This window comes from Bubalus bubalis, chromosome 12 (assembly GCF_019923935.1).
Source record: "Bubalus bubalis isolate 160015118507 breed Murrah chromosome 12, NDDB_SH_1, whole genome shotgun sequence".
Lineage (NCBI taxonomy): Eukaryota > Metazoa > Chordata > Mammalia > Artiodactyla > Bovidae > Bubalus > Bubalus bubalis.
The window spans coordinates 1,236,423-1,257,728 of NC_059168.1; the positions used below are offsets into that span (position 1 = coordinate 1,236,423).

The 21,306-nt window shown below is 42.1% G+C and overlaps 1 protein-coding gene across 2 annotated transcripts in view; it reads right to left on the bottom strand.

Annotated features, from left to right (window-relative positions):
* ACOXL (acyl-CoA oxidase like) overlaps positions 1 to 21,306 on the bottom strand; it is a 337,247-nt gene that overhangs the window by 77,380 nt on the left and 238,561 nt on the right. For both annotated transcript variants that reach the window (XM_006047013.3, XM_006047014.3), the window contains exon 15: positions 14,094 to 14,205. In XM_006047013.3, the coding sequence (XP_006047075.1) occupies positions 14,094 to 14,205 (112 nt within the window). The remainder of the gene's footprint in view (positions 1 to 14,093; positions 14,206 to 21,306) is intronic.

Consider the following 21,306-nt stretch of genomic DNA (forward strand, 5'->3'; position numbering starts at 1 on the left):
TTGACTAGACGGACCTTTGTTGGCAAAGTAATGCTAGCTTGGCTGCAAAGACACCCGTACATGATGCACACAGCATGGCTCCTCTCCATCCTCAACCATCCAATCTCAGGACACACACCCTTGCCTACTTCAGAGCGGTGTATGTACCCTTCTCTCCACCTTCCTCACCCACTGCTCCCTCCAAGTTTCTCCTGAGAGCTCCCCTCCACATCGTGGTCCAAATGTGCACCCTCTGGTCTCCACCAAGCTTGCACATCCGTCCATTGGAGCCCTTCTCATCACACTGCTCTGACTAGAGCAGGACTGAGACTTGCCTGGTACCCAGCCGAGTTGGGCAGGGCCAGTGGGCACATGAAAGACTCCCCTCTCACAGACAGGTGGTGGGAGAAGAGGTGGATTCCAGGCAAAGGGCTGGAATGCAGCTGGATGCAGAGGGCACAGAAATACAAGAGGAAATTTTGTAGAGAGGAATACAGACAACCAAGATGTGCGGGGCTCCAGGTCAGGCTTCTCACTGCAGGGCAGTAATAGAGACTGCAGCTTTGGGGGGATCTTCCAGGGTCTCTGCAGCTTCTTCTCTCACCGGTGCTACCCTCCAAGCTCTGGTCTGGGTCCTGGCAGTATGAACAGGTCCCCAAGACAGAGCCCTTTCCTAGCGAAGACCTGACTATTTTTGTCCAGGAGTGGATACAGGGCAGGGGGGACACATGTGCTTGATCTGACCTGTTTCTGAATCTTTTCACCACTAAGGCTTGGCTGAAATTGTTAGAAGATGAAATCAATAGGCTCTTGGCAAAGGGCTCCTATAATTGAATACATTACTTCCCAATTTTTCCTCCTTTTCCCTTTTTGTGTCAAATGAAGAGTCTGCTTTTTATTACCGAGTCTTTCAGAACAGAAAACGAATATCAGATGATACAGCTTCTTTGGTCATTTAGCCTACGTTTGAATACATGCCCCTGAAATTGATCTTGATCATTTCCAACAACGGATATGTCAATAAACAGATGGGTTGATGCCTTCCTCCTTTCCTAGCAGTGTCCTCCTCTTGAAATCACTTCTAACTGTTCCTGTGGAGGAGGAATAGAGGTGGGGGTAGGGAGTGGTAATCAGGAGACCATAAATAGATTTTACAGGCACTGAAGCATGCATTTGGAGTACCATCAGCTAGAAAGATCTTGTTTCAAGAACACGATCTTTGCATTTAGCTGAAGATGATGTTATGGAACCTGACTGCCCTTAGTGACTGCCTAAAGCTGTCATAAGGCAGAATAATGTACATTTAATATGGGAAAGAAATCAACCCTCAGGATCTTTGTTTCCTGATTCTCTGCAGCAGCTCAGCTGGTGCTTGGCCCATAAGACACCTGGTGGAGGCGTTCTTGGGACTGTGGGAGAAAGGCCAGGGGTGCGGCATGCAGGGGTGTGACCCCATGGGGGTCTAGAGTGAACACAGGCAACAAGAGACTGGGATGAAGAGCACAAAACCCACTGCAATTTGGACTCCATAGGGCTCTGTGCCTCAGTGGCCACCAATGACATCGGATCGCCCCCAGAAGCCCTGGGGGCACTCCTGACTCCACCTTCTGCATTCTCTCCATTAAACTGGCCCAAGTCTCACCCCCTACCCCTCACACTCACTGCTGTGCATGCTAAGTTGCTTCGGTCATGTCCAACTCTGTGTGACCTAAAGGACGGTAGCCCTCTGCCACCCCTCCTAGTTCAGACTAGATCCCAACTTTTCTGGGATGATGGTTTCTGTGGCCTTCCAAAGGGCCACCCTCTCAACACTGACTCCAGAAGGATCTTCCTGACACCAATGTGCTCCGGCCACTTGCAGCAAAGGCAGAAGGTTCTAGACCCCATACTCAGGGTGTGCAAGGCTCCCTGCAGCGAGGACCCACCGCCACTGCAGACACCCCACTGCAGCTTCTGCTGGACAACGTGCATCAGCTCGCAGTACACACACATCCCCTCCCTTTTCAGTCTCCCTGCTACCCGCCGCACCCCACCTCTCTACGTCATCACAGAGCGCTGAACTGAGCTCCCTATGCTATACAGCTGCTTCCTGCTAGCTGGCTATTTCACACATGGTAATGCAGATATGTTAACCCCAACCTACTTGGTACTTGAAAGGATGCTCAACATCAGTAATCATCAGGCAAATATAAATCAAAACCACTATGAACTATCACCTCCTACCTTTTAGAATAGCTATTGTCAAGAAACAAGAGATAAAAACGAGTTGCCAGTCCAGGTTCGATGCACGATACTGGATGCTTGGGGCTGGTGCACTGGGACGACCCAGAGGGATGGAATGGGGAGGGAGGAGGGAGGAGGGTTCAGGATGGGGAACACATGCATACCTGTGGCAGATTCACTTTGATATTTGGCAAAACTAATACAATTATGTAAAGTTTAAAAATAAAATAAAATTTAAAAAAATAAAATAAAAAAAAAAAAACAAGAGATAAAACTGTTGATGAAGATGTGAAGAGAACAGAATCCTTGCGTGCTGCCGGTGGCAATGGAAATTGGTAGAGTCACCATGGAAAATAGTATGGCGGTTTCTAAAAAATTAAAAATGAAACCACCATATAGATCCAACAATACTACTTCTGGATATTTATCTGAAGGAAATGAAATCACTATCTTGAAGGGATATCTGCACTCCTATGGTCACTGAAACATTATTTACACAAGCCAAGATATGGAAGCAATCTAAGTATTCACAACATACACATGCTGAAATAGCCATTCATCATGAGAAAAAAGGAAATCCTGCCATTTGTAACCACATAGATAGACTTTGAGGTCATTATGATAAGTAAAATAAGTCACGCATAGAAAGACAAATACTTTACAATCTCATTTACATGCAGAATCTAAAAAAGCTGAAGTTGGGACCTCCCTGGCAGTCCAGTGGTTAAGACTTTGTCTTCCAATCCGGGGGTGCAGTGGGGGAGGTGGAAGTACAGGTTTGATCCCCGTTTGGGGAACTAAGATCCCACAGGCCTCATAGCCAAAACACCAATACATAAACCAGAAGCAATGTTGTAACAAATTCAATAAAGACTTTATAAATGGTCCACATAAAAGAAAAATTCTTTAGATAAATAAAATTAAAAAGATGAAGTCACAGAGAGGAGTAGAAGGGTGGCTATCAGGGGTTGGGGGCAGGAGAAATTGACATGTGTTGGTCAAGGGGAAAAATGTCTGGTGACCTAAAGTACAGCATGGTGACTACAGCTAACAGTATTATACTCTATACATACAAGGTGCTAGAAAGTACATCTTCAATGTCTCACTCTCTACCAAAAATGTAACTATGTGAGCTGATGAGTGCTAACTAACAGTCGTGTGTTAATCAGTGCACAACATATACAAATCATCACATTGTACACCTTAAAATTACGCAATGCTGCGCTGCTGCTGCTAAGTCGCTTCAGTCGTGTCTGACTCTGTGCGACGCCCATAGACGGCAGCCCACCAGGCTCGGCCATCCCTGGGATTCTCCAGGCAAGAACACTGGAGTGGGTTGCCATTTCCTTCTCCAATGAATGAAAGTGAAAAGTGAAAGCGAAGTCACTCAGTCGTGTCAGACTCTTCGCGACCCCATGGACCACAGCCTACCAGGCTCCTCCATCCATGGGATTCTCCAGGCAAGAGTACTGGGTTGGGGTGCCATTGCCTTCTCCTTAAAATTACATAATGTTCTATGTCAATTATACACAATGAAACTGGAGGGAAAATAGCAGGAGGAACTCCAAAAAAGAAACTGTTGTTCAGTATTCAGTCATTTACACCAAGTCAAACTCACCAGTAATTAGCATTCCATAAGCCAGAAAAGTGTGATTTCTATGCTATGCTCTTCAACCAGAGCCCTGAGTTGCTACATGTACCCATAAATTTGCGTGTCTCTCAGACCAAGCTCCATCTTGTCCCTTGTCCTGTCTGGATGATTTGCCCCACTGTCCATGCCCAAGCCTTTCCTACCACCTTGGCCAGGGACCTGCTTCCCATGGTCCAGACTTTCAGATGTCAAGATCTCTAATAGAAGGTTCAGAATCTTTAGGGTCCGTCTGCCTGACTTGGGGGCCTCCTGCCAGGCTGCTTTAACCTTGCCCAGACCTCCCCTGTCATCTGTCAGCATGCTCTGGACTCCATGCTGCTGGCGCGTCTGGGTGCCCACAACTGTGTCTCGGCATGCCGCTGAAGACTCTAGCTCAGAACTGACCCTTGGTGAGCGTTGCTGCCGTTTGCCATTTCTTCTTTTCCCCAATTAGCGTATCGAGATTCAGTGGCTGAATCTTGCAAAGTTCTCAGTTTCCCATTTCATGTAAGAAAAGATGGCAAGTGCCTGCAATGCAAACAACCTAACTGCTGTGAGGCACCACTTAAGTTGTATATTTAAGTATTTTAATTGTAGTATAGAAAGCATACAGTCAGATGCATAAATCTTAAGTTGACAGCCTGATGATTCTTTTACGTGTATGTACCCATGTAACCATCCATACCAAGATAAAGAAATTTCCCAAACCCTGTACTGTATTCCCCCCCAGCCCATGCCACACTCTCTCAGTCTCTGATCCACAGATCACCACCAACTAATTTCATCCCTTCTTGAATGAATGTCATATAAATGGAATCATACATTATTAACTTCTTTCCAGGCTTCTTTCACTACACATAACATCTGTAAAATTCACTTATGTGGCTGCATGTAACAGTAGTTGATCCCTTTTTATTGCTGGATGCAATTCTGTGGTATGAAGATATTACAATTAGTTTATCTAATTTCATGCAGGTGAACATTTGGGTTGTTTCCAGTTTGGGGCTATTATTGATATAGATGCTATAAACATTCTTGTAAAAGTCTTTCTGTGAGCAGAATTTCATTTCTCTTGGTATTTACGTAAAAACCTAGGGGGAAAAGTGCTGGTTGTAGGGTAGCTGTGTATTTAACTTTATAAGGAACTGCCGAACTGTTTCCCAGATCAGTCACCACTATTTTACAGCAATGACCAAAGTTCCCCTTGCTCTAGGCTGTCACCATGATTGACTTGCACCCTTTTAGCTCAACACTCTGCAGTGGGTGTGTCATGGTATTTCACTGTGGTTTTAATTTCAATTTCCCTGATGACTAATAAGATTGAGCAAAGTTTCATGTGCTCATTACCATTCTTTTATCTTCCTTTTTGAAATATCTTTCAAGTCCCTTGTGTAATTTTTCTTAGGTTGTGTCTTTTTGTTACTGGGTTAGAGAAGGTCTTTATTTTGGATAAGTCTTTTGTCAGATACATGTGTTGCAAATAATTTTTCCAAGGTTATGGCTTGTCTTTTTGCTTTCTTACTGATGTCTTTCGGAGAGCAATTTTTTTAATTTTGAAAAAAATCTGGTCAATATTTAATTGAATGGTTAGTGCTTTTTATCTTTTTCACTAGAAAATCTTAGTCTGCACCAACTCCAAAGAAATAGTCTCATGTTTTCTTCTAAAAGTTTTAAGTTTTCACTTTAAGTCTATGGCCAATTTCAAGTTAATTTTTCTGTACTATATAAGGAATAAATTTTTTCCATTTGCATATTTAGCTGTTTGTCACACAATTTGTTGAAAATTTTTTTCATCATTTAATTTCCTTTGTATCTTTATAAATGAACATATATTTGTGAGTCAATTCTCTGGACTTGATACTGTTCCATTGACCTATTTGTTTATCCTTATACCAAAGCCATACTGTCTGGGTAATTGCAGCACAGACATAAACTCTGAAATCAGGTCCTACAAGGCCTCCACATTTCTTCAACTTTTTTCAGTCATTTTGGCTATTTCAGATTATTCGTATTTCCATATGAATTGTCAAATCCTCTTGTGAGTTTCTACAAAAATGTCTGCTGCAAATTTGACTGAGATGCAGTCAGATCAACAGACCCATTTAAGGAGAATGAACACCACAGCAATACCAGATCTTTCCACGCACAGACACGATATAGTTTTCCACCTATTTAAGTTCCATTCAATTACCTTCCGCAATGTTTTATAGTTTTCTATATACAGATCTTGCACTATTTGAATTTTTGTTCCAAAATTTATTCCTAAGAATTTTATGTTTTCTAATGATGTTGTAAATTTAATTTAATTTTACATTGTGTTTTATAATTGTTTATTGATAGTGTATAAAAGTAAATTTATTTTGGTTATTGAGTTTGTATCTTGTTACCTGTAGTGATTTACTATTAACAGCTGTGTTGCAAATAAATAACATAATCTCACCGAAGGAGAAGGAAAAAATATATTGAAGTAAATTTGGAAAATACTATTTTTTTAGATACTGTAAGCTACATGCAAGAATACATAGAAGAACTGTACAAAAAAGATCTTCACGACCAGATAATCACGATGGTGTGATCACTGACCTAGAACAAGACATCCTGGAATGTGAAGTCAAGTGGGCCTTAGAAAGCATTACTACGAACAAAGCTAGTGGAGGTGATGGAATTCCAGTTGAGCTATTTCAAATCCTAAAAGATGATGCTGTGAAAGTGCTGCACTCAATATGCCAGCAAATTTGGAAAACTGAGCAGTGGTCACAGGACTGGAAAAGGTCAGTTTTCATTCCAATCCCAAAGAAAGGCAATGCCAAAGAATGCTCAAACTACCACACAATTGCACTCATCTCACACGCCAGTAAAGTAATGCTCAAAATTCTCCAAGCCAGGCTTCAGCAATACGTGAACCATGAACTTCCAGATGTTCAAGCTGGTTTTAGAAAAGGCAGAGGAACCAGAGATCAAATTGCCAACATCTGCTGGATCATGGAAAAAGCAAGAGAGTTCCAGAAAAACATCTATTTCTGCTTTACTGACTATGCCAAAGCCTTTGACTGTGTGGATCACAATAAACTGTGGAAAATTCTGAAAGAGATGGCAATACCAGACCACCTGACCTGCCTCTTGAGAAACCTGTATGCAGGTCAGGAAGCAACAGTTAGAACAGGACATGGAACAACAGACTGGTTCCAAATAGGAAAAGGAGTATGTCAAGGCTTTATATTGTCACCCTGTTTATTTAACTTATATGCAGAGTACATCATGAGAAATGCTGGGCTGGAAGAAGCACAAGCTGGAATCAAGATTGCTGGGAGAAATATCAATAACCTCAGATATGCAGATGACACCACCCTCATGGCAGAAAGTGAAGAGGAACTAAAAAGCCTCTTGATGAAAGTGAAAGAGGAGAGTGAAAAAGTTGGCTTAAAGCTCAACATTCAGAAAACTGAGATCATGGCATCTGGTCCCATCACTTCATGGGAAATAGATGGGGAAACAGTGGAAACAGTGTCAGACTTTATTTTTCTGGGCTCCAAAATCACTACAGATGGTGACTGCAGCCATGAAATTAAAAGACGCTTACTCCTTGGAAGGAAAGTTATGACCAACCTAGATAGCATATTCAAAAGCAGAGACATTACTTTGCCAAAAAAGGTCCATCTAGTCAAGGCTATGGTTTTACCAGTGGTCATGTATGGATGTGAGAGTTTGTCTATGAAGAAAGCTGAGTGCCGAAGAATTGATGCTTTTGAACTGTGGTGTTGGAGATGACTCTTGAGAGTCCCTTGGACTGCAAGGAGATGCAACTAGTCCATCCTAAAAGAGATCAGTTCTGGGTGTTCATTGGAAGGACTGATGCTGAAGCTGAAACTCCAGTACTTTGGCCACCTCATGCGAAGAGTTGACTCATTGGAAAAGACTGATGCTGGGAGGGATTGGGGGCAGGAGGAGACGGGGACGACAGAGGATGAGATGGCTGGATGGCATCACCGACTCGATGGACGTGAGTCTGAGTGAACTCCAGGAGTTGGTGATGGACAGGGAGGCCTGGCGTGCTGGAATTCATGGGGTCGCAAAGAGTCGGACACGACTGAGCGACTGAACTGAACTGAACTGAAGCTACATTCACAAAGAAATACTGTGTTCTAGTTGTAAACGTGTTTCTCACAGCGAGACGGACTAGCAATTCTGAAACTACTTAATGTGTATACTAGGGAAGATCAAATAAATAAACACAGTAGACAGTCAAAGCCAGATTTCTCACTTTCTCAGAGAAAGAGGTTACAAATAGGAAAGAGGGAAGGCTTGCGGTTTGGGATTGGAATCAGAAGTACCAGTAAAAACTCGTGGTTTCTAATATAAGTACGTACAAATCTGTGTAAGAATGTGTGAGTAAACCTCTATCTATTTTCTAGCTCAGAACAAGCCTAGAAATTGTGATATTCCAGTAGCAAATTAGCATACTCAGCAACCAGATACTGGTTTTTAAATGCTCTTCTCCAATAAAAGGACCAGGGACTATTGGAGAAATGGTTGATTACAGGGTGGGCAGAGAAAACAAAAGACGAGCCTAGGACATTTTGTGGTACCCAAAGTACAGAAGTTCTAAAAAAAAAATCATGGGGACATAACAGACATTTGGGCTAGCTAATGTGAAAGGAGCTCTCAATGGCCAAAGCGGAAACAATTTGAGCAAGAAAATAAAATATGTTAGAATTGTAGAATTGGATGTAGCTCAAGTACAGAATATCCATTAATCTGAACTGATATAACTAATAATGAATTGAATAAATAAATAATTGATGGAGAAGGGACAGCTCTTTCTTCTAATAAAAGAATGCAGCCGGAAGGAGGGAAATTGAAAGTCCCCACTGGTAAACATCACAGGGGGCTTCCCAGGTGGTGCCAGAGGTGAAGAACCTGCCTGATGATGCAGGAGACGTAAGAGACCTTTGGTCCGTGGGTACAGGAGATCCCCTGGAGGAAGAAATGGTGACCGACTCCAGTATTCTTGCCCGGAGAATTTCATGGGCAGAGGAGCCTGGCGGGCTGCAGTCCATGCGATCACAGACTCAGATGTGACTGAGCACACACGCCCACATGCACAGAACAGAAGCGTTTCCTGTGACCAGAAACAGCCAAGACGGGAGTGCCGGTCTACACAGGAGGCGGGCACGGGCAGCCTCGGATCTTCCTGTCTGCCCACTCGGGGCTCTCTCCAGACCACCATCTGCCCCTCCTCAGCTCCATGTCAGCTTACTGTGACAGGGAGGTCAGTCACGCTTTCCCTCTCTCGAGAGGTGCAGGGGTGTAAGCCTTCCCTCTCACTGAGAAATGGGAACATGTTCCCCATTAAAGGAATTTCAAGCCCCAGTCAGCAGAGGAGCCTCACTTCTGTACAAGGCGACTAATTGCCCAGGCAGCACCCAGTGCTCAAGGACACAAAGACTGTCCATCAGGTGGCCCTGGTCTCTGGCTCATCCTCCCAGCCCAACTAAACCACCGGAGTTAGAAGATGCAAGATCAACACAGACCAGTGACTCAGGAAATTTAGTTTCTAATCCTGTTTCCTGTCTTTGATGATCTGCCTCTGGAACAAAGCTCTCGGCATTTCTGTACCATGAGATTTTCCGTAAAACATCTGCTCTTCAGGCTGCCCTGTTGGCTTTTAAAATGGTAACAAACAGAACCCAGCGGCTGTTACTCTCTATTTCCTGTCTGCTCTGAAACTCCCAGAGAAGTACAAGCAAAGGAGATGATATTTTCTTTCTGGGTTCAGTGACCATGGTGGTTCAGATGGTAAAGAATCTGTCTGCCATGCAGGAGACCTGGGTTTGATCCCTGGGTAGGGAAGATCCACTGAAGAAGGTCATGGCAACCCACTCCAGAATTCTTGTCTGGGAAATCTAATGGACAGAAGACCCTGGTGGGCTACAAGTCCATAGGATCACAAAGAGTTGGACACAGCTGAGTGAGTAACACTTTACTTTTTTGGTGATAGTGGTGTTTTCCAGCTCCTTTCTGATTCATCAGATGTCACTGGACCCACTGAGCTTCAATGGTGGGTCAGATGGTAAAGAACCCACCTGCCAATGTAGGAGAGGCAGTTCGATCCCTGGGTCAGGATCTGATCTGATCTGATTAGAAAGATAGCCTTTAGTGGTACAATGATTTCATTATATTTTAAAGATCTAAAGAACGTTAAAGTCACACACACACACGGAGCAGTCAGGTTGCACTGACCACAACAATAAAAATTGCAGGTGACAGTCAGAAAGTTCTAGGGACCCCCCTGGCGGTCCAGTGACTAAGACTCCGCACTGCCCATGCAGGAGGCCCAGGTTCAATCCCTGGTCAGGGAATGAGATCCCATATGCCACAACTAAGACTTCATACACTGCAGCTAAAGACCCTGTGTGCTGCAAGAGACCTGGTGCAGCTGAAAAAATAAATGAATGAAACAAACAGAAAGCTCTACAAAGTTACATCACCTGAAACCTTATTTCCAACCCCCACTAACTCTTTTCCAACAAAAACCTCAAATTATGAATAAGTAAAAATAACTTAGGGTAGTTGTTCCCAACTTAGATGACAGCCCCTGGATATTGAGGATGACTCATGGTCTTTACTTGTCGATACAAACCACTTCTCTTTTCCTTTTGACTCAGCCTTGCAGTGGGAAGGAGGGCATCGTGAGACAGATTTTTTAAATCCTAGCTGATTTCTACACACTCTGAAATGGAAAAACTACCAGTGCAGTAGAGGAATATTACAGGTGATGACAGATAAACTGGTTAACCAGCAGGATTTTCATCCCACCTGAATTACCATCCCTCTACCTGCCCAGTTTTTGTTATAAACATATGAAATTCAGCAGTCATCTGTTATATATATTGATTACTGAGGGTATACATTTGTCTCCTTTAGATTTTTCTTTTATAAAATGACTGAAAGTCGTTGAGTCGTGTCCGACTCTTTGTGACCCCATGGACTATAGCCCACCAGGCTCCTCTGTCCATAGGATTCTCTAGGAGTGGGTTCCCATTTCCTTCTCCAGGGGATCTTCCTGACCCAGGGATTGAACCTGGGTCTCCTGCATTGCAGGCAGATTCTTTACCATCTGAGCCACCAGGGGAGCCCACAAATGACAGAAGCCCTTAATAAAATGTTCTCAAGATCACAAGTTTATTGTCTTCTCCCTGCGCCCACTAATGGGGAAATGATGCCGTGACCCTGATGAACAATGCAAGGTGATTTCAGAAAACTGGAGAAGTGCGGCTTCCAAGGGGAGGTATGGGGTTGGGCTCCCACCATGGTTACCAGAACACAGAAGGACATTTCCTGGTCCCATTTGAAGTTAGATTCTGGCTGCACCAAGGAAGGAAAGAAATGATCAGATGGTAGGGCTCTCTCTCTTTTTTTTTTAATTAGAGCAAAATTACTTAACACTATTGATACATCAACATGAATGGGCCATAGGTATGTGTATGTCCCCTCCATGTCCCTCCCCATCCCACACCTCTAGGTTGTGACAGAGACCAGCTTTGGGTCCCCTGCACTGACAGGTCTTTTGGGAGGACCCGGGAACCCTCAGCACTCATTCCAGACCAAGAGGGAGATGGACTGTCTAATGTTTGTGGGCCAAGGGTCTCCAAAATAAAATGTGCCATAGAGGAAAATTAAAGTGGGTCAGTGGTAAAGAATCCGCCTGCCCATGCAGGAAATGCAGAAGACATAGGCTCAATCCTTGGGTCAGAAAGGTCCCCTGGAGAAGATGGCAAGCCACTCCAGTATGCGTTCCTGCCTGGGAAACCCATGGTCAGAAGAGCTGAGAAGGCTAAGGTCCACAGTATCCCAAAAGAGTTGGGCATGACTTAGTGACTAAACAACAACTATGTTGTTTATTTAACTCTGTTAATAATAAAATACTAAAACTTACATTCTCTGTTAATAATAAAATATTAACTCTGTTAATAATAAAATAAATAAAACTATTTAACTCTGTTTAACTAAATGTTTCATAACACATAATTATTAGTTGGCTGATCCACAGGGACCACCAATTCTTTTACAAATCTTTAAAAAATTTTTTTTAATTTTCAAATTGGAGGATAATTGCTTTACAATATTGTGTTGATTTCTGCTGTACAACAACACAAATCAGTCATAACTCTATGAATATCCTCTCCTTCCTGAGCTTCCCTCCCACCCCGCCCCACCCCATCCCTCTAGGTCATAACAGGGTGCCGGGCTGGACTCCCTGTGCTATCCGGCAGCTTCCCACTAGCTGTCCATTCTTCACAAGGCAGTGTGCATATGTTAGTGCCACTGTCTCGGGTCCTCCCACCCTCTCCTTCCTCCGCTGCGCCCACAAGTCTGCTCTCTATGTCTGTGTCTCTATTCCTGCCCTGAAAATAGGTTGATTTCCTTATTTTCAAGTTATTAATTTTGATTCTTTTTAATGTCCTATTGAGTAGCTCTTTGACTAATTTTTAAGGAAGGCCATGGGAGTGAAATTGCTTCTAATTCTTAGATATTTGAAAATATCTTTCCACTGCCTGTACTCATGGATTAAATCTGGCTTGGAATGGTATGCTTAGATCATGAGGTTTCCTCTTTCTAGAAGCAGGTCTTAGTCCATTTGGAGCTGGTGAATAAGAATTGAAGCTAGTCTTGTCTTTTTTTAATTTGTTGATAAACTATTACTTTCTGTCTGGTTGCTTAAATGATATTCTCTTCACTATAGAATTGCAAGCTATCCTCAGGTATGGGTATTTTTTTCCATTAAAATTTTGATTTTTTTTTTTTACACTAGGGAAGATACTTTTCTTCTGTGTTGATTATTATATCTGCTCCTTTGTTCCAGCATTTTCAGGAATATTTCTTCTCTGTAGGTTACATTTTGACTGTTTCCACTCTGTTGATTGTCATCTCCTGACCTTCATCCTTTACTTCTGCAGTCTTGGAAAGCTCGTTCATAGGTTACATTGTCTCCATTGTTCTAGAGGCTCACTAGTGCCTCTAGACAGGCTTGAAGGCACCCTCCTCTTATGTTGGTGGCACCATGTTTGATAAGGGCAGGGAATGTGGAGTGACTCAAACCCACTTGAATATGCCCTTGGCATCTTCCAGGGCTTCACCTCAGACCTACACCCAGAGGATGGACTGATTTGCACAAACTTGGTCCAGCTTCCAGTGGGTATGCATCAGTCTGTCTTGTTCCCCCGAGTGGATCTGGACCACTTCTGCTCCAGGGCTCTTCTGCTGAAGAGCATTTCCTAAGAGAATACCCATCCCACAGCGTGGCATGCATCCTCCTCCCGCTCTGTGTTGTCCTTGGTGATGTTGTCCCGGGAGATGTGATCTTGGTATTCATATTAAAGGAGATGAACTGAAGCTGTGGGGGAAGTTTCATGGGAACCAGTTCTGGTCCTCTTGGAATCGAATTCCTTTGCAGAGGGAGAGCAGTGGACTGATTTCAGGCTATGGTAGTCTCGAGTCTCTGAGTCTGGGCAGAAAGTAGATAAGTAAGCCTTCTCTTAGGGTCGTCTTGTCTATTCCATGTTGGGATTAGGAGATGAAACAGCTATTTCTGGGGTGGGAGTGGGGGTTTCCTCCAATAACTCCATTGGCACATACTTGGTGGAAATTACCTCTAGACTTCCATCAACACTGATGCAAAGCTTTATGTTCTTTGAGAACATCCTGGGCACTTCAGTAGGAAACAGAGTGCATCTCAGGCGAGCCCAATGGTTAATTTCCCCATGTGCCCCATGCACTCCCCCCTCCCCGAAAATAATGTATTCGTTATTACAGACAATGATGTTTCGGTTTCAGTAAGGCTTAAAATTTACTCCACTCGTCAACTCCCACTCTAAAGATGACACACAGAGTTCATCAGTAGCATCAGGGCCTCTGCAGTAAGCAACGCTATCATGCAAAACGGCTTATAGAAATTCTAGCCCTTTCCAGAAGCTTCTAATTATTGCTGCATGGGTGCTAAGTCACTTCAGTTGTGTCCGACTTGCTGACTCATCCTCTATTACATTTAGCAGGGACGGGAAGATCCCTTGGAGAAGGGAATGGCTACCCACTCCAGTATTCTTGCACGGGAAATCCCATGGACAGAGGAGTCTGGCAGGCTACAGTCCATAGGGTCACAAAGAGTCAGACCTGACCAAGGGACTAACACTTTCACCAGCAAGAATATGCCTTACGCACATGTCAAAAGGAAAAATATTATTATAACACAATGTATTTTTACCTTGTAATAAATTCGGGCCACCAAACCCCGCTGAAGAATCCTTTCACGGAAATGCACCGCTTTCAACAGAAAGGTGAGATGACCAACTGTGCCCATGTTAAATGCCAGGAAACTGAAACAAACAAAAAAAAGCACAGTGACCATCATTATTATTTTGTCATCACCAAAGTATTTCAGTTTGAAAGAAATAGATGGGATTTTTTCAAAAAGGATTTCCTCCCGATAGAGAGTGAGTACACGTAATTATCTCCTTGATCTCTCACTTGCTGTATTTGGGGCTTCTCTCGGTAATTTTGTCGATGAATGCCTGGGTCAAGTTATTCTATGTGGTCATCCTTGCAATGTAAAGATAATTTGGTTTACTGCTTTTTCCACTTAGTATCTTTTAAATTTTTTTTGGCCACACCTCACGGCATGTGGGATCTTAGCTCTCCAACCAGGGATTGAGCCCTTGCCTCCTGCATTGGCAGCACAGAGAAATAACCACTGGACCACCGGGGAAAATCCCTAAAATATATTTTTTAATTGAAGTATAGCTGATGTACAATATTATATAGTACAGGTATCCAATAAAATGCTTCACAATTTTTAAAGGTTATACTCCATTTATAGCTATTATAAATGGGATTCCCAATGGAAAAAGTTCTCAGTTTCTCATAAACTAAACACACATAACCTGTGACTCAGCCATTCCATTCCTACTATTTGCCTTAGAAAAATAAAACACGTTCATGAAAACACTTGTATACAAATATATTCACAGAAGTTCTACTCAGAGAAGTGAAAAATTAACATCCCAGGTGTCTCTCTGTCAAGAGAAAGGAAAATAATACAAACAATTATACACCAATAAAACTGACAACCCAGACAAAATAAATAAATTCCTAGAAACAAATGAAGAAGAAATAGAAAATATGAGCAGAGTAATTACATGCAATCAAATTAAATCATTAAAAGAAAAAAAAGATCTCCCAACAAATAAAATTCCAGGGCCAGATAGCGTCACAGGTGAATTCTACCAAACATCTGAAGAAGTAACACCTATCTTTCTCAAACTATCCCAAAAAATTAAAGAGAACTCATTCTAGAATGTCAGAATTAGCCTGATACCAAAACCAATAAACATATCACACACAAAGAAAAAATTACAAACTGATACCACTGATGAACATAGATCCAAAAATCCTCAATAAAATATTAACAAACCAAACAGAACAATACACCAAAAAGATCACACACCATGATCAAGTGGGATTTATCCCAGGAATGCAAGGATGGTTCAACATCCACAAATCAGTGTGATCCACCACATTAACAAACGGAAGAATAAAAATCATCTGATCTTCTCAGTAGATGCAGAAAAAGCTTCTGACAAAATTCAAAATTATGATAAAAACTCTCAACAAAGTGGGTACAGAGGGAACAAACCTCAACATAACAAAGGCCGCATATATGACAAACCCACAGCTCACATGTATATACAATTTTTGCCAATTATTCCTCAGCATAGAAATTTGAAAAAAAAATTTTAAACAGAATGGAAAACAAACCTTAGTATGAAAGTGAAAAAATGAAAGTGTTAGTCGTTCAGTCGTGTCCAACTCTTTGTGACCCCATGGACTGTAGCCTACCAGGCTCCTCTGTCCATGGAATTTTCCAGGCAAGAATATTGAGTGGGTAGCCATTCCCTTCTCCAGGGGATCTTCCTGACCCAGGGATTGCACCTGGGTCTCCTGCATTGCAGGCAGATTTTTTCACTGCTGAGCCACCAGGGAAGTCCCATGTAACTTCTGCATAAGCAGAAAAAACTGTAACCAAATACTGAAATTTAGTTAATAATGTCTATTCTAAATTATTCAGAAGTATGCTAATGTCTGTAGTTTACTTTGAAATGCATCAGAGAAAAAAAGGTGAACTGCAGGATGGATTGAGGGCTTGACACGTGGATATATACGTGGTATACTCAGCACAGTCACGTGTTACTAGTTGATTCTATGGTGGGTATGTGAATGCTCCATAAAATTATTTCAGTTCTCCTGAGTATTTGAAAATGTTCATAATATAAATGACACAACATTCAAGAACAGTGCAGAAACTTGATGTTCCTCGACCTCCACATCCTCCGAGGCATCCACGGGTCGATGAGAGCAGTGTGGGCTCCAGGGGCAGCCCCTTAGGGGAGGGGAAGAGGCAGCACCCACTGGCACAAGAAAGGGCAGAATGGGGCGGTGGGCAGAATGGGGCGGTGTGCAGAATGAAGTTCAGCCCCAATCAGAGCCAAGCCCAGCCCTCCTCACCTAGTCTCATGGAGTCTTTCCAGCCCATGACTGACTCCTCCCACAGCCGAAACGCAGGGCAGCCTCTGGGAGTCCATACCAATGGTGGCCTACTTGGGATTTCAGGGCCATCGTTCCTCGCGTGCCCATCTGCCCGCCTCTCTTGTGACTTGTCAGTATGACTGCCATCCAACTGCTTTACCTGCTCAAAGTTTCCTGAAAGCTGAGAACCCAAGGTCACTGCTGTATCGCCAACACCTGCAGCAGTGCCTGGTGCCATGTGTGTGCACAGAGATGTGCTGGATGACAAAGGCTTCTCTTAATATACACAAAAATGAGAGTGAGTAAGGTTTGGGGACGTAAGGAGAAAAATGCAGCCAGACTGAATCGGTAAAGCCTGGATATGTGGGAGAGAGGAGTGTACTGTTTTGGGGGATAATAACTGAGACAAAAATAAATGGACTAGAACTTTCCAAACGTTTACACTTGGAACACTGCCTTTGGCACATTTCACGTCTATCCTGGAAGATTTACTAGGAACATAGATTTGCATATGGGTGAGAATCTGTTTTTCTTTTGAAACGATGGAAACAGCCCTGTTCTGCTATCTGGAAGAGAAATGGAGGGGCAGATGGTATGTAGATGGGGAACTTGTTTCCTGAATGAAGGGAACTGGTTCTGGTGGGAATTGTACTGCTCTTTCAACTTATATGTTGTAAATTTTCCAGCTAATAAGTTGTGAGGGAAACTATCAGCTCTGTAAAATGCCCATTCAGGGCTGTGTTCTCAGCCGCAGTCAAGTCTGACTCTGTGGCCCCATAGACTGTAGCCCACCAGGTTCCTCTGTCCATGGGATTCTCCAGGCAAGAATACTGGAGTGGGTTGCCATCTCCTCCTCCAGGGGATCTTCCTGACCCAGAGATTGGACCTGCATCTCCTGCATTGGCAGGTAGATTCTTTACCACTAGCACCAACTGGGAAGCCCACAGAAATGTTGAAAAGACTTACTGACTTTGTAGAGTGTGCAAATTGAAATAAAATCAAAGAAAATTATATAAAATTAAAAGATTAAAAAAAACACCCCCAAACAGAGGGAGATTTAAGTGAAACAATCTTCAGATATGGGAGCTGCTATTTCCAGCTTTAAGATAGCCTACAGTTTGAATAAATAGGGACGTGAGCAGTAGCTTACAAAACAAGAGAAAAAGGACAGATTCATGCCAACCGATGTGAAAAGTCTCAGGCGTGTGTGCGTGCCTGCTAAGTCGCTTCAGCACTGTCCGACTCTTTGCGACCCCATGGATGTAGCCCGCCAGGCTCTTCTCTCCACAGGATTCTCCAGGCAAGAATACTGGAGTGGGTTTCCATGAGCTCCTCTGGGACTGAGCCCAAGTCTCTTACATCTCCTGCTTTGACAGGTGGATTCTTTACCACCAGCATCACCTGGAAAGCCCCCAAAGTCCCATACTATCATTCAGTGTGTTTCCCATATCTCTCATCAGGTAGGATTATACTTTTTAATGAATAGTTGCTTGAAAACTAGTTCATCTGGGTTATATAGACCAAAGTCTTCCTCCAAATAAAAATGATAATTTAAAAAATACACTAAAGAAAAAAGCACAATAAGCCCCTCAGAAGTAGAACGAAGAAGATAGTACATTTATGAGCATAAATGAATGAAGTAAAAGCAAAGGTATGTCAGAGGATCAACAAAGGGAAAAGTAGGTCATTTGAAAAAAATAATAAGACAAACATTTGGTGAGATTAAACATAACAATAAAGGAGAGAAAGAAAAATACAATAAATAATTTTAGGAATGAAAACTGGGACCTAACTACAGATCAAAAGAGCATCTTGAAGAAAGTGAAAGAGTGAAAAAGCTGGCTTAAAACTCAACATTCAGAACACTAAGATCATGGCATCTGGTCCTACCACTTCATGGCAAATAGATGGGGAAATAATGGAAACAGTGACAGCCTTTATTTTGGGGGCTCCAAAATCACTGCAGATGGTGACTGCAGCCATGAAATTAAAAGACGCTTACTCCTTGGAAGAAAAGTTATGACCAACCTAGACAAAAGCAGAGACGTTACTTTACCAACAAAGGTCCATCTAGTCAAAGCTTCAGTTTTTCCAGTAGTCATGTATGGATGTTAGAGCTGGACTATAAAGAAAGCTGAGCGCAGAAGAATCGATGCTTTTGAAATGTGGTGTTGGAGAAGAGTCTTCAGAGTCCCTTGGACAGCAATGAGATCCAACCAGTCCATCCTAAAGGAAATCAGTCCTGATTATTCATTGGAAGGACTGATGCTGAAACTGAAACTCTGATACTTTAGCTACCTGATGCGAAGAACTGACTTATTTGAAAAAGACCCTGATGCTGGGAAAGATTGAAGGCAGGAGGAGAAGGGGACGACAGAGGATGAGATGGTTGGATGGCACCACCAACTCGATGCACATGAGTTTGAGTAAGCTCCAGGAGTCGGTAATGGATAGGGAAGCCGGGCATGCTGCAGTCCATGGGGTCGCAAAGAGTCAGACACAACTGAGCGACTGAACTGAACTGAACTACCGATCTAGCAGAAGTTAAAAGGATAATTAGATAATAGTATAATAAACCTTATTGGAGAAGGAAATGGCAACCCACCCCAGCATTCTTGCCTGGACAAACCTATGGGCAGAGGACCGTGGCAGGCTACAGTCTATGTGATCGCAAAGAGTTGGACATGACTGAGAGACTAAACAACAGCAACATAATAAACCTTATATGAGTAAATCTGAAATCAAACAGACAAATTCCTAGAAAAATATCATTTACCAAAACTGGCAGAAGAAGAGAAAGCCTAAATGGTCTTAAAACAATTAAACTAATTGAATCAGTTGTTTAAATATTACCCAGACCCAGATAGTTTTCAAATAACTTCTCAGATTCTTCTACAGAATAAGAAACTACTCCCAAAATAACTTCTGTGGCCAGGAAAACTTGATATAAATCCAATCAGGGAAGTATGAGAAAGGAAAACAATAAGCTAATAAGTACACAAAAACCCTAAAAATAATACTAACAAGTCAAACCTAGGAAAATATAAAAATAATAATACAATATGACAACACTAAGTGTTTCTTAAGCACACAAGTGTTATTTATCAAAACAGGTTAAGAAGAAATAACATAAGATAATTTAATAGACGAAAAATCATTTGCAGTAAAATTCATCATCAAATAACGATAAAAAAAAACATGTTAAAAATAACAGTAAATGGAGCTTCCTTAGGAGGTAAAGTATGCCTATCAAAAACTTTAGCAAATGTATTCTTAACAGTGAAATATCAAACTAATTCTTTTAAAAATCAGGAATAGGGCACCTTCTCACAAAAACAAACAAAAGCAGCAATAACTGGAAAAGAAGGAATAAAATTTACTATTTGCAGATGGTATGACTGTCTATGGAAATCCAAAGAATGTATCAGCACATTTAAATGACATTTTTTATGGTCAGGTTTATATACAAAAGTCAACAGTGTGTATAATAAATCAAGAACAAAAAAACATAATTTAAAAAATGTTCTTTTTATGGCAACAACAAAATTCTAAAGGACCCAGTAATAAATCTGTCCAAAGTTGTACTATGTTTGAAAGAAATTATAAAACTCTGGAAGACACTTGGGAGGTTAAAATCTTTGAGAAGAAGTTCAGTTTTACAAGCATGTCAATTTTTCTGCAAATCTATAGATTTAATACACTTCCAAAGAAAATTCCAGTAGATTTTTTAAAAAACTGTGGTAAAATAAACATAACATAAAATCTGCCACCTTAGCCATTTTTAAGGGTATAGTTCAGCAGCATTAAATACATTCGCATTATCATGCAACCATTACTGTTACTCATCTTCAAATCTTTTTCATTTTCTCAAACTAAAATTCTGCAGCCAGTGAACACTATCCCCCAGTTCCTCCTCCTACTGGTCCCTGGTAACCACTGTTCTACCTTCTTCTTTTTAGATTTTTTTCCCCTTAACGTGGGTCCTTTTTGAAAGTCTTCATTGAATTTGTTATGATACTGCTTCTGTTTTATGTTTGGATTTTATGGTTGCTAGGCAGGTGGGGTCTTAGCTCCCCAACTAGAGAGCAAACCCTCACCCCCTGCATCAGAAGGTCTTCACCACCGGACCACAGGGAAGCCCCACTATTCTACTTTCTGTCTCTACGAACTTGACTGCTGTAGATAATACCTCATGTAAGTGCAACCAGATAATATTTGTCCTTTTGCTGTATGTACGCTCTTTTCTTTCTTTCTTTTTTTTTTTTTTTTGGCGGAACTTGACAAACTTACTCTCACACTTGTAAGGATGTACAAAAGACCCAGAATAGCCAGCACAATTCTGAATTATATTTTAGATATAATAGTATCATATGTAATATGTACCACATAATACTATTACACTGTTATAAATCTACTGGAATTGAGACAGTGTTTTGTTAGATTCAGAATATACAAACAGGGACTTCCCTGGTGGTCTAGTGGCTATGAGTCCACGCTCCCAATGCAGAGGGCCTGGATCCGACCCCTGGTCAGAGAGCGAGGTCCCGCGTGCCACAACTAAGAGTCTGCACTCGCAACCAAAAAGATCCTGCATGCTGCACTGAAGATCAAAGATCCTGCATGCTGCACTGAAGATCAAAGATCCTGCATGCTGCACTGAAGATCAAAGATCCTGCATGCTGCACTGAAGATCAAAGATCCTGCATGCTGCACTGAAGATCAAAGATCCTGCATGCTGCACTGAAGATCAAAGATCCTGCATGCTGCACTGAAGATCAAAGATCCTGCATGCTGCACTGAAGATCAAAGATCCTGCATGCTGCACTGAAGATCAAAGATCCTGCATGCTGCACTGAAGATCAAAGATCCTGCATGCTGCACTGAGACCCAGAGCA